Below are 12,379 nucleotides of genomic sequence, written 5' to 3'. Positions count from 1 at the left end.
CTGCAGGCCTGAGTCTGCATCCCGACTGTCACTGTAGACGTGTCAGAACTGAGTGGCTGCTGGCACGTGAGGACAGAGGGTGGGAGCATGAAGAAGGACCGTCTGACACACGCACAGGAGGGACAGTGCTACCGGCCACTGGTCAACGCTGGCTTGGTGTCCAGCCCTATGTCCACTAACTGAAGGGTGGTTTCTCTCTCTCAGAGCCTCAGTTTCCCCACGTACACAGCATGGGGTGGAGCAGCCTGAGCTACTTGACCTCTTTCGTATCACACACCCCCTTTGACAATTTAATGAAAGATACAAAGCCTAGACAAATACATAGACATGAAGATGTCTACATTGAGGGTGGGGGTGGGGCGTGTCACAGACCCGGACAGGAATCCATAAACTCCAGGTATAGCTGTCGGGAGGCAGTGTGGGGCACTGTTTGGGCTCCTGGCCCTGGGGCAGAGAGACACAGGTTGAGATCCTAGCTCCCCCATGTACCAGCTCTGTGACCTGGTTATTGGGCCTTGCCCTCTCTGAGCCTCAGTCTTCCTCCCTATAAAGTAGGTCATGATAGCATCTCACATGAGAAACAATTGCCACACTGCAGGAAAGGCTTTAGCCAGGCCCGGCTCTGTGGTGAGCTGTCAGTAACCCGGATCTCCCAATGTTTAAGGAAACGTTTCTCCAAGTGTGGCCTATGGACCACGGGAATCAGAATCCCATGGAGGGACTCGTTAAAATGTGGCTCCCGGGCTTCCTGCCCAGGAAATCTGCTTCTGCAGGTCTGGGATGGAGGCCAGGAGTGTGCGTTTTAGACTGGTCTCTGCCTCCCAGTTCTGAAGGGCCTTCATTTCAGAGGTACTGCTCCTTTCCAACCTCTGCAGTCCGGGTCCTGAGAAGAGACTGACAGGTTTCCAGTAGGCTGGGAAGAGCAGAGAACAGGTGCAGGGTGGGGCAAGGGACGCCTTTGGGTGCCCGTCTGGGTCCCCTCCCTAGAGAGACAGAGCCCAGGCTACCCCACGCCATACCTTCCACTGGGTCTTAGCCAACCACGCAGCCCTAAGCTGCCCCCACGCGAGGCCCGACGCCCTCCTGGCCAGGCTACACGGGGAGGGGCGAAAGGGAAGGGCGTCCCGGGAGAGGGGGCAGAAAGGAAAGCGAAACCGGCTGCCCAGACTTTCGCTTTCGCCCGCCTCCGCGCGCCAGCCAGGTGTCCTCGCGATCCCCTATCGCTCTGGGGTCCAGTCGCCGCGCCCCAGACCCGACCCCCGTCACAGTGCGTTCCCCAAATGGCCGGCGACCCCTGGCGGAGAGAGGAGGAGAAGGTCCCCGACGGCAGGCGACCCATGGTGGGAGCCAGGGGGCCCCTGCGCCTCCGCGACTGGCTGGTGGCGCAGATCGAGAGCGGGCGCTACGCAGGGTTGCGCTGGGAGGACGAGGGCAAGACCCTCTTCCGCATCCCCTGGAAGCACGCAGCCAAGCAGGGCTACCGGGCGCAGCAGGACGCGGCGCTCTTCAGGGTAAGGGGGTGGGGGGCGGTCCCCGGCCGCACCCCGGGCGGGCTCTGCACGCGCACCGTCCCAGCGCCAGGACCGACCGACGCGCTGTGTGACCTGAGGCCACGCGCTCGGCCCTTGGCCTCAGTTGTTTCTGGGTTGAGGGTAGTGTTCTGCACAGGCGGGAGACCCTCAGACACCCCCTTAAAAGGGAATCACCACGGCTGCGTGACCCGCACCGCCCCACCTCTCAGGGGGCCTCTGCTCCCTCTCCATGGGGAAATCAGACATCACACATGGGAATTCCCTCAACCTCTCACGCTAAACCACCCACCCGGCAACTTGGGGACATTTTCTGTGCTTCTCAGCCCCAGCCCTTCTCAGAGACCTCCTCCGGGATGCCTTCCCTTTGGTCAGGCATCGTTGCTGTCCTCCAAACTCGCTCGCTCTTTCCCATCAACGTTTAAACTCTGGAATCTCTCCCGTGAGCTATAAGGAACCAACCACGTATCAGGCCACTGCCACACCCCAAACACTGGCAGTGCCTTTGACTCCTGCTCCTCTGGCCTGCCTTCTCCTTTCCCAGGGTGAGGCGCCTGGAAATGGTCTCCTGGTCATCAGCTCCCTCACTCGTAGCCCCCCAATTCCTTCTCGCTACCACCACCCTCGTCCGGCTTCTGCCTTTCCTGCTAATGTCTCCAGTTGTCAGATCCAAGGATGCCATCACGGTCTTCATCTTCTTTCACCTCTGGGTGGGTCTGGGCCTGGTGGACCTGCCTTCTTCCTTGAAGCATCTCACTCGGTTTCCAGAATCTCTGCTTCCCACCCGCCCCCCAGTGTCCCCCATTTTCCTCCTACCTCCCTGGCCCCTGCTTCCCAGCCTCCATTTCCTCCCTTCCTCTTTTGCAGCTCCCAGCACTCACCCCTGCATCTCCCTCCTCATGTCCCACTCTCCCCTTCCACAGCCTCCGCGTGGAACCCCAAGCCTGCTGGTCTGGCGGCCCCCAGACCTCTCAAACTCAGCATGCCCTCAATGCCACACTCGTTAGCTCACCTCTGTGGCTGCTGTGTTTCCCAAAATGGGAAATGGCACCGATTGCCACCCAGGCCCCAGAGCCAGGCACTTGAACCCCAGCTGCTCCCCTCTCTTCCAGTCTCACTCTCCTCTGTCACCAAGGCCTGCTGATGTCCCCTGCAGATCTTCTCTTCAATCCATCTGCTTGGACCTATTTCCACCATCTCTCACCAGGTCAACTGCAGTGACCTCACGGAGCTCCCTGCTTCCCCAGTCCCTTAGCTCTCCCCTCAGGCCTCCAGAGGGATCTTTCTAAATGTAAATCTTGCCTTGAAACTCCTCTACTCAGAATCCTTCCATGGCTCCCCATTGCCCTTGTGATTAAAGTCCCACCAACTCTTTATGATGGCCTCAAAGCCGTGCCATCGACTGCCCCTCTCTGGCCTCCTTGTCTCCACTCCCTCTGCTCCCCAACTCTAGAGCCAGCCTGACAGTTCTTTCAGTTTCTAAGCGCTTTGTGTCTCCCTCACCGTTAGACCTTTGCCTGTGCTGTTCTCCTCCCTGGAACACCCACTCTTCTTCGCCTTCACCTAGCCAACTTCCATTGTGCTCAGCTTCAACATCTCGTGCTCAAGAGAGCCTCCCCTGAAGCACTCATTTGTTCAGTGCATTTATTAACTCCAGCTCAGTGCCTCTCCCAAGTCATCCCTGATTCCTTCTGCTTCCTCCATTGGAACGCCTTTCCCTGCGAATTATAAGTGCCTCGTATGAGACTGTCTCCTCCAGCAGACTCCCTCCTGCTGCTCGAGGGTAGTGACCATGAGCACGGTGCCTAGCCACCAGAAGGTGCTGCATAAGTGTTATACAGATGGTTACATGGCCTGTCCCTGAAGACTGGGTGCTGTTCGGAGGAAGGAGATTCTGGTACTGGCCCTCCCCATCCCTCTGGCTGCTTTCACCCATCCCTCAACCCACTGCTGACAGACTCATGTGACTTCCTGGTTTCTCACCCTCCTAGTGCCCCCAAAGCCCATGGGATAAAGCTTGGCCTCCAAGGACATTCATGATCCAGCTTCAGTCTGTCTCTTCTTCCTCAATTCCTCTTCTCCTTTCCCCTGCCACATACAGTTGATCCTCATTATTCATGAATTCCATATTTGCAAATTCACTTACTTGCTAAAATTTGTAATCCCCAAATCAATACTCAGGGTGCTTTTGCAGCCGCTCACAGACGTGTTCAGAACGGCAAAAACTGAGTCACTGGACGTGCACATTCCCAGCTGAGGTTGGACAAGGGCACGCTCTGCCTTTTAGTTTTAGCTCTCCTACTGTCAACAAGCATCGTTTTCAGTCTATTTAGTGCCGTGTTTTAATATTTTTGTTCCTTTTGTTGGTGATTTCAAATGGTGGTTTGAAATGGTCCCCAGCATAGTGCTGAAGCGCTGTCTAGTGTCCTAAGCACAGGAGACTGTGACGTGCCTTATGCAGAAACGCTTTTTGCCTTATAGTTCATGCCTTTCAAGTTTTGTTTCAGAAGCACTCTCTGCCCCTGGAAGATTTCCTCCTACATTATCTTCTATTAATTTTACAGTTTGACCTCTTAGTTCTGGTTTCTTAATCGTCTGGGGTCTACTTTGTATGTGGCGATAGATGGGGATTTAGTTTTATCAGTTTTACCAGTTAGCAAATCACTGCCATTAGTTTATACCCCATGATCCTATTTATTTTTTATCTATCACAATCCATAATTTGGAATATAGTTATTTGCATTCAGCTGTTTGCAGCCGTATTCTCCCATTAGACTTGAATTCCTTGAGAGCAAGGACATGTCTGTCTTGTTCCCAATTCAGTCCCTAACTCAGGCCTAGCACATCTCAGGGACTCAAGGGACCTGTGTTGGATGGAGGAAGGGAGGAAGAGATGGAAGCATGGAGGGGTGGAGGGACAGAGGGTCAGAGGGAGAGAGAGATGGGTGGGGGGCAAGGCAAGCCCTCACCCCTTTGCATGGCACCGGCCCCCTCTCCCAGGGTACTCCTCCCCAAGTCCCCCTGCTCATCCCCAGGCCTGGGCCATATACAAGGGCAAGCACGTAGAGGGCATTGACAAGGACGACCCCTCCACCTGGAAGACGCGGCTCCGCTGTGCCCTCAACAAGAGCGCCGACTTCTGTGAGGTGCATGCGCGCAGCCAGCTGGACATCTCCAACCCCTACAAGGTCTACCGGATTGTGTCCGACGGTACCGATGGCCCAGGTACCATCCTGCCCCTGGAGGTAGTGGCTGAGGATGGCTCTCTGGGCAATAAAGACCTCACTTTGCCCATCTGTAAAATGGGAAATGGTGGACTTATTGAGCTTAAACTCTAGGGCTGGTAAACATAGGACACTTAGACCACCCAGTTTATCTCCCCATTTGATAAGGAGGAAACTGAGGCCCAGAGAGAGGTGGGCCTTGCCTAAGATCATGCAGTGGGCCGGGGTACTCTTGTCTGTGACCATCTCAGTTGAGGGGGTCCCCCTTGGGGCCCACGGAACAACAGGCTCTCCCTCCATCCAGTTACCAGGGCTTGTGCTCCCCCTGAAGAGAAGGGCATTCTCCAGAGCCAGGCGGAGCCCCCTGGAGAAGCGACGGAGCTGGCCTGCAGGACAGACCAGGTCAGCGTGTCCTTCCAGCCTCTGCAGCATTGCCAGCTTGGTCACTTCTCACCCAAACCACCCTCCCAATGATCTCTGGCACATTTTTCTCATCCCTGCCATCAGCTCCTGCTCTATCACTATCCTCATACCTCAACTCCATCTCTGCCGTCATTTTCAGCTCCATCATTCTATTCCCTTCACCTCCATCATCTCTGGTTCCCTCACTGTTCCCATCACCTCCATCATCTTCAGCTCCATCACTCTGTCCAGCATCAACCCTATTTTCTCCAAATTCACCCCCCTCCCCTATCATCATTGAGTCCATCACTTTGTCCCCACTCACCCCTTCAGATCCAGTTCCATCACGTATTTCTTTTACCTTCATCACCTCTAGCTCCCTCACTATAGAGAGTTGCCATCACCCCATCATCTCTATCTCCATCACCCTGTCTGTATCGCCCTCATTATCTCCACCCCATCACCTCTCCCCCATCACCGATGGTACATTGCTCTGTGCCCATCTCCCCATCAGCCTGGTCCATTGCACTGTGCCCACTGCCCCCATCAGCATCCATTCCATTGCTCTGTCCCCCCATCTCTATCACCTTTGTTCCCCATCTCCTCATTCACTCCTAGAACTTCTCTCCTTATCACAGTGAACTTCATCTCTGACCCTATCATCTCCAACAACGCCATCAACTCTCTCTTTACCTCTGTGGAGGGTGGGGGGAGTCTTGGGCTCTGAAATTCAAATCCCTATCAACCCCCAGCTGGCGTTTGGTCTGTCCAGACCTCCCTCTGCCCCAATGCAGACAGTGTGGGAACTCCTGTGGCCCACAGGTCTCCTCTCCCACCTTCATAACCCTCTCTCCCACTACTCAGGATGGCTCCGAACTAGCCACAGAGGATAAGGACAAGCAGCAGCCTAGGGGGCTGGCCCAGCAGGGCTCCCTGCCACCAACCACCCTGCTCCCGGGCCCTTTGGCTGACCACAGTAAGGAATGGGTCTCTTCACTCACCCCTGCCCCCTCCCCGGCCTCCTCCGGGCCCTTGATCTAGGGGTCGAGGGACCCAGGGTGAGGTGGCACCTGACTGCTCCCCCTCCTTCCCCAGGGTACCAGGCACAGGACCCTGCACACCCTTGGAGCCCCTCGCCCCCTGAGGACTTCAGCAACCCTGGTAAGAAATCTGAATAAGCTCTCCCCACAGCCCTGTGAGACAGATACTGCCATTACCCCCACTTTACAGGTGCAGGAACCAGACAGAGAGGTTAAGAACCTTGCCCAAGCTCACACAGCTAGGAACCCTGGGAAAGTTACCAACAGGTCACAGGTCCTAAGTGGCAGCGAGAGACTAGACTGCAAGGGCCCGGCTGCAGAGCCCACCACCCTGACCATCGAGCATCCTACTGGCTCTTCTTCTGGGAGGCTGCTGTTGTTGTTTTTGTTGTTATTGTTATTATTATTTCTACCAGCGTTAAAATATTTGCTGGGAAGAAGCTCCTAAAATCCCAGAAGCCAGGGCTGGGAGGGCCTCAGTGTCAGGCCCCCATTGACGGCTCCAGACTATATGCTTTTGAAACTCAGCTACCAGATCGTTTATAGTGGAAGCTGCTATTATTTACTACCCCCTCTCCCCAACCCCCGCCACACACACACACTACTACCAGAACTATTATTATCAACTGTAGTGAGGGAGCGCCAGAAATTCCCGAGGTGGGGCCTGGAGGACCTCGAGGTCCCCTGCCTGGTTGGCTGGGGGAGAGGCGAGCGGGTGCCACCAACGCGTGGCGCACGCTCCGCGTCTTCCCTTGCTGCAGATTGCTGGCTGCACGTGCGGCTGTTCTATGGCGCCGAGCTGGTGCGCGAAGCCACCGCGCGCACCGCAGAGGGCTGCCGTCTGAGCCCGCGGGCGGCCGCCGCCGCCGCCGAGCGCCTGCTGGGGCCGCCGCGGCGCATGGCGCAGGTTCGCTTCCCGGAGCCGCCGCCCGGCGCCCGCGTGCTGCAGCGCCTGCTGCCGCACCTGGAGCGCGGCGTGCTGCTGTGGGTGGCGCCCGAGGGCGTATTCGCCAAGCGCCTGTGCCAGGGCCGCGTGTACTGGCGCGGCCCGCTCGCCCCGCACCGCGCGCGGCCCAACAAACTGGAGCGCGAGCGCACCTGCCAGCTGCTCGACACGCGCCGCTTCCTCGCTGGTAAGAGCAAGACGGTGGGGCCGCTGGTGGCGCGGGGCAGAGTGACTGGGCACAAGGGTGGGCAAAGGGACGTGGACAGAGGAGAGTGGGCACACGAGATGTGGACGCAGGGGAATAGAATTAAGGATGCTGGGCATGGGGTGGGCATCGAAATAAAGGACATGACACAGAACATGGGGAGTGGGAACGAACATGGGCATGAGGGCTGGGCACAGATATGGACATAGGCATATGAGAGGTGTAGGCACGAGGCAGGCTTGGGGCATTCGGTGTAGGGCATAAGCATAGGATTTGGGCACATGTGTTGTCATAGGGTGCTAAGCATAGGGTTCACATCAGGGGCACTGGGCACAAGATAGGCATAGGTGAGTGATGGGGCACAAGGCGAGGGGCATGAGCACTGGAAGTGGGCACAGATGGGGGACATGAGACAGGCATCGGGACGTGGAAGTGGGCACAGTGCATGGGCACACAATGGATGGTGGGCTTACAGGACGTGGGCATGGGGCAGGAGCACAAAGTGGGCACCAGGTGGGATGCCCAGTCTTGGCCCAGCCCCCACAGTCTTGGTGCCCGTAGAACTGCGCGCCCACCTGCAGGATGGTCACCCAGAGCCCGAGTACCAGATCCGTCTGTGCTTTGGCGAGGAGTACCCAGGGCCCCCGGACCAGCCTGAGGAGCGGCTCATCATGGCCCATGTAAGTCACCTCTCACTTCAGCGGAGAGCCACACCCTCCAGTCCCCTCTGAACGGCCCCTCACTGCTCCCTGCAGTCCCAGCTCCGCCCCTGACCTGCTGCATGACCGCTGGTCTGTATGACCCTGTATGTAAACAGGTGTGTGGGGAAGGGGCGGTCACTAGGGCTGGGACTTCCAACTGGAACGTAGGGTGCCTGTAACCGAGGTGGTTGGCTCATTGTCCCCCAACCCCCGCTGCAGGTGGAGCCAGTCTTCGCCCGGGAGCTCCTCCTGCATATGAAGCGCCACGGCCATGGTGCCTGGGCCGCAGGTCCCCAGCCCTGCGTCCAAGGCATCACTCACCATTGATGCAGCTGAGTCAGCCCTAAGCAGCTGCTTCTTCCTCTCATGCCCTCTAAAGTCAGCCCCCCACCAAGGTGCAGACCACACCCCAGCCCTGCCCAAACTGAGCCAGAGGTCTTGGGGCCTCCCCCCACCCATCACCCAGGTAGGTTGGGACAGTGGAAGCCGATGGCGGCTCCACCCTCTCAGCCATGGAGATGAAGCCCTGGAACGTGGCACGTAGCCCCAGCAGCTGGGCCTAGGGCATCAGGCGGAAACCAAACTCAAGCTTGAGGTTCTGGAAACAGCAATTACATCAGAAACAAGACTTCATCTCTTTGCTGAGAGCCCAACATGCATATAGTGGTTTACTAAAAGCAGACCTTAACTGTGGTTGATCCGCTGTAAGTTTTGCTTAAAGCTGGGTTTACCAATAATTAGATCCTCAGGGTTCTTTAGAGTGGGGCCAACCAGTAACAATTGCCCACCTCTGAGGGGCTCTGAATTTCCAGACCCTTCCTCCCGCCTGCCACTCATCTCTCTTCTTCTTCTTCTTTTTTTTTTTTGGTGAGGAAGATTGACCCTAAGCTAACATCTGTGCCAATCTTCCCCTATTTTGTATGTGGGATGCCTCCACAGTGTGACTTGAGGAGTGGTGTGTAGGTTCTGCACCCAGGATCCGAACCTGCTAACCCCGGACTGCTGAAGCTGAGTGTGCAAACTTAACCACGATACCACCGGGCTGGCCCCCTCTCTCTTCCTTTTGGGTGTGTGTGGATGGAGGGGGGAGGAGGTCCCAAACAGAGGACTTGGCCTGAACCTGGGGCTGTGGATGCTGACCACTGAACCACCAGCAGCACCTGTAGATGCTGTCTTTGGAGAAGTTGAGGCAGGCCCCCAAACACGACCCTGAGGCAGAAGCCAAAGTGGGAGCCAAGAGTCGGGCCCTCCCCCAGGCCGGCCAGTCTTTGCAAACTGTAAGTTGTAGGGCGTCCTTGAGCCTTGGGAGGCAGCCCACCAGGAGGGCAGTTGCCCCGGCCTCGGCAGGAAGGTCACTGTTTTCCACTCCAGATATCTAGAACTTCTTTCCTTTTCTGGTTTCTGACTTTATTTATAGGAATCCTCTCACAGATGGCAACATCATAGGTCTCTTTTAGTGATACATGAGGAAGCCGCTTTTATGGGGAAGGGGGACTGTGTGATTCAACCAAGGCCAGAAGTCCATCAGATCACTGTTCTTCTAATTCATCCAACAAACGTTTATTGAGCACCTGCTCTGTTCCAGGCCAATGCTGGACACTGAGCATAGAGCAAAACACCATGGTCCCTACTCTCTTGGGGTTCACAGCCTGCTTTCCAGTGGAGGCCCAGTGACTGTCCTCTACTCCTGGCCCTCACAGAAAGGGTGGTGGTAAGGAGTTACAGACTCCTGGGTTGAAATCTCAGCTTTGTCACTTACTAGCTGTGTGTGACCTCAGGCAAGTCACTTAACTTCTCTGAGCCTCAAATTCCTCATCCATTCAAAAGAAGCTATGAAGCCCTTTGGAGCAGGATTGGTCCAAGAAGTAAATGTAAGGAGGGGACGTGAGTGGCCTGGCACGAAGAGTGGCGCACAGTAAGCGCCCACTCAGTTACTTGTGGGTAGGAGAGTGTGGAGGAGGCTGCCCCACCCTTCAGAAAGCCTGACTGTCTGTCCTGGGCTTCGCTGCACCCCCGGCCCAAGGCTGCAGCTGGTGGGGAGCCTCAGTTCAGAGTGACGGTCTAAACCCCTGCTCTGCGCTGGGGAAACAAACTCAGCCAGGGTCAGGGACTGGCTGGAGAGGCTTCTTGGGAGGGTGGACGTCTCTGCCCAGTTGTCTGTCCTCCCCACACCAGTCACTAGAGGGCGCTGGGGGCTCAGCAGACCCAGTTCCGTGGCCCTCCACATCATCCCAGGCTCCCCTCCCTGCTTACACCCCAGGGCTAGGAGGGCAGGGAATGGTGTGACCTCGAGGGCTCTGCACTGCGGGGAGGAGAAAGTAGACCAGAGGCCTGGTGGGAGGAGGAGAGGAGGAAAGGGGAACTAGAGGTGAGGACTGGAGAGGCCCCTGGGGCTTTTCTCACGGAGACTCCCCATTCCCCAGCTCAGCCACTTAGATCCCCCGTCTCTCGTCAGCGTGTCTCTCTGCCCGCCCTCTCTTGTGTCTGTACCTGTGTCTCTCTCCATCTCCCTCTTTCTCTGTAGATTTCTGTGTTTCTCTCTTTCAGTGATTCTAACTTCTGTGTGTGTCTGGGCACTGTGTGTCTTTATCTTTTCTGTCTCTCTCTGCCTCCATCTCTCGCTGTGTGTTCCTGCCTCTCTCTTGTTATGTCTCTACCTCTCTTTGTCTCTGTCTCTCTGTCTTTTTTTTGCTATCTCTGTCTCTTTACGTCTCTGCCTCCATCTCTTTTTGTTTCGGTCTCTGTCTCGCTCGGTTTCACATCCTGTCCCTCCCCAGCCACCACCACCCGGCACATGTGGGCTGAGGGTCTCAGTCCCTTCCCTCCCATCTCCTCACCCCTGGCAGCTGCTCACAGCTTCCCAATCCTGGCCTCTCCTGCCCGCCCCTCTTGGGCCTTGGGGGAGGGGGGTGAGGGAGGAAGGGAGGGCAGCCTGGCGGGCCCACCCCTTTTTGCCTTTCCAGGCTGGGAGGCTGGGCCAGTGGGCCTTTTAACCAGCCCTGGCAGGCTGTGCCGGACGCCAGCCCTGGACGCCGTGCCTGGCCCCTGTGGTCCCGGCAGCCGCCAGCCCGGCCAGCATGCAGCAGCAGCCCCCACCGGGGCCCCTGGCCCCTGCGGCCGAGCCGACCAAGCCTCCCTACAGCTACATAGCCCTGATTGCCATGGCCATCCAGAGCTCCCCGGGGCAGCGGGCCACGCTCAGCGGCATCTACCGCTACATCATGGGCCGCTTCGCCTTCTACCGCCACAACCGGCCCGGCTGGCAGAACAGCATCCGCCACAACCTGTCGCTCAACGAGTGCTTTGTCAAGGTGCCCCGCGATGACCGAAAGCCAGGCAAGGGCAGCTACTGGACGCTGGACCCCGACTGCCACGACATGTTCGAGCACGGCAGCTTCCTGCGCCGCCGCCGCCGCTTCACTCGGCGGGCAGGTGCCGAGGGCGCCAAGGGCCCCGCCAAGGCGCGCCGCGGAGCCCTCAGAGCCAGCAGCCAGGACCCAGGAGTCCCCGACGCCGCGACTGGCAGGCAGTGCCCATTCCCTCCAGAGCTGCCAGAGCCCAAAGGCCTAAGCTTTGGGGGTCTGGTGGGGGCCTTGCCAGCCAGCATGTGCCCGCCAACGACCGATGCCAGGCCTCGGCCACCCGCGGAGCCCAAAGAGATGCCCACGCCTAAGCCTGCAGGCCCAGGGGAGTTCCCTGTGGCCACCTCGTCTTCCCCATGCCCAGCGTTTGGCTTTCCTGCTGGCTTCTCTGAGGCTGAGGGTTTTAGCAAGGCCCCTACACCCATCTTGCCCCCTGAGGCGGGCATTGGGAGCAGCTACCAGTGCCGGCTGCAGGCACTGAATTTCTGCGTGGGGCCCGACTCAGGCCTGGAGCACCTCTTGGCCTCGGCAGCCCCCTCCCCTGTACCACCCACCCCTCCAGCCTCACTCAGGGCCCCACTGCCCCTGCCAGCTGACCCCAAGGAACCCTGGGTTGCAGGCAGCTTCCCTGTCCAGGGAGGCTCCGGCTACCCGCTTGGGCTGACCCCCTGCCTATACCGGACACCAGGAATGTTCTTCTTTGAGTGAAGCCCACCTGACCTCGGGCAGTCCCTGCAAGGCCCCTGCCAACTACACCCTCCAGGCTGAGCCTGCCTCTAGGATCTGGGGGGCTCTCAAAGGACCCAGGCCTGCAAGCCAACGACAATCGGGACAGGAAGCCAAGATTGGAGTACTGAACACTGGGCCAGCCCCCACGGCCTCTGGACAGACTTGGGGGTGAGGGGACCTGGGGCCCCCTTGAGATTTACTCTGTGGCTCTCGGGGCCAATAAAGCCAGTGTGATGATGAG

General features: G+C 57.9%; 2 protein-coding genes across 2 annotated transcripts; both read left to right on the top strand.

Moving 5' to 3' along the window:
* The first annotated feature begins 1,169 nt into the window (after positions 1–1,169).
* On the top strand, positions 1,170–10,614 carry LOC124249219 (interferon regulatory factor 4-like). Its single transcript, XM_046680111.1, has 8 exons — positions 1,170–1,511; positions 4,565–4,754; positions 5,058–5,155; positions 6,020–6,131; positions 6,251–6,316; positions 6,957–7,328; positions 7,908–8,026; positions 8,267–10,614. Exons 1-8 carry the CDS (start codon positions 1,281–1,283, stop codon positions 8,372–8,374), a joined length of 1,296 nt encoding a protein of 431 aa, XP_046536067.1. The 5' UTR covers positions 1,170–1,280; the 3' UTR covers positions 8,375–10,614.
* Positions 10,615–10,669: 55 nt separating this feature from the next.
* FOXS1 (forkhead box S1) lies at positions 10,670–12,379 on the top strand. The gene has a single exon (XM_046680112.1). It carries the CDS (start codon positions 11,125–11,127, stop codon positions 12,115–12,117), a length of 993 nt encoding a protein of 330 aa, XP_046536068.1. The 5' UTR covers positions 10,670–11,124; the 3' UTR covers positions 12,118–12,379.

Source organism: Equus quagga, chromosome 12 (assembly GCF_021613505.1).
Source record: "Equus quagga isolate Etosha38 chromosome 12, UCLA_HA_Equagga_1.0, whole genome shotgun sequence".
Lineage (NCBI taxonomy): Eukaryota > Metazoa > Chordata > Mammalia > Perissodactyla > Equidae > Equus > Equus quagga.
The sequence above is the reverse complement of the archived record's forward strand: the minus strand, read 5'-3'. Positions and strand labels throughout refer to the sequence as shown.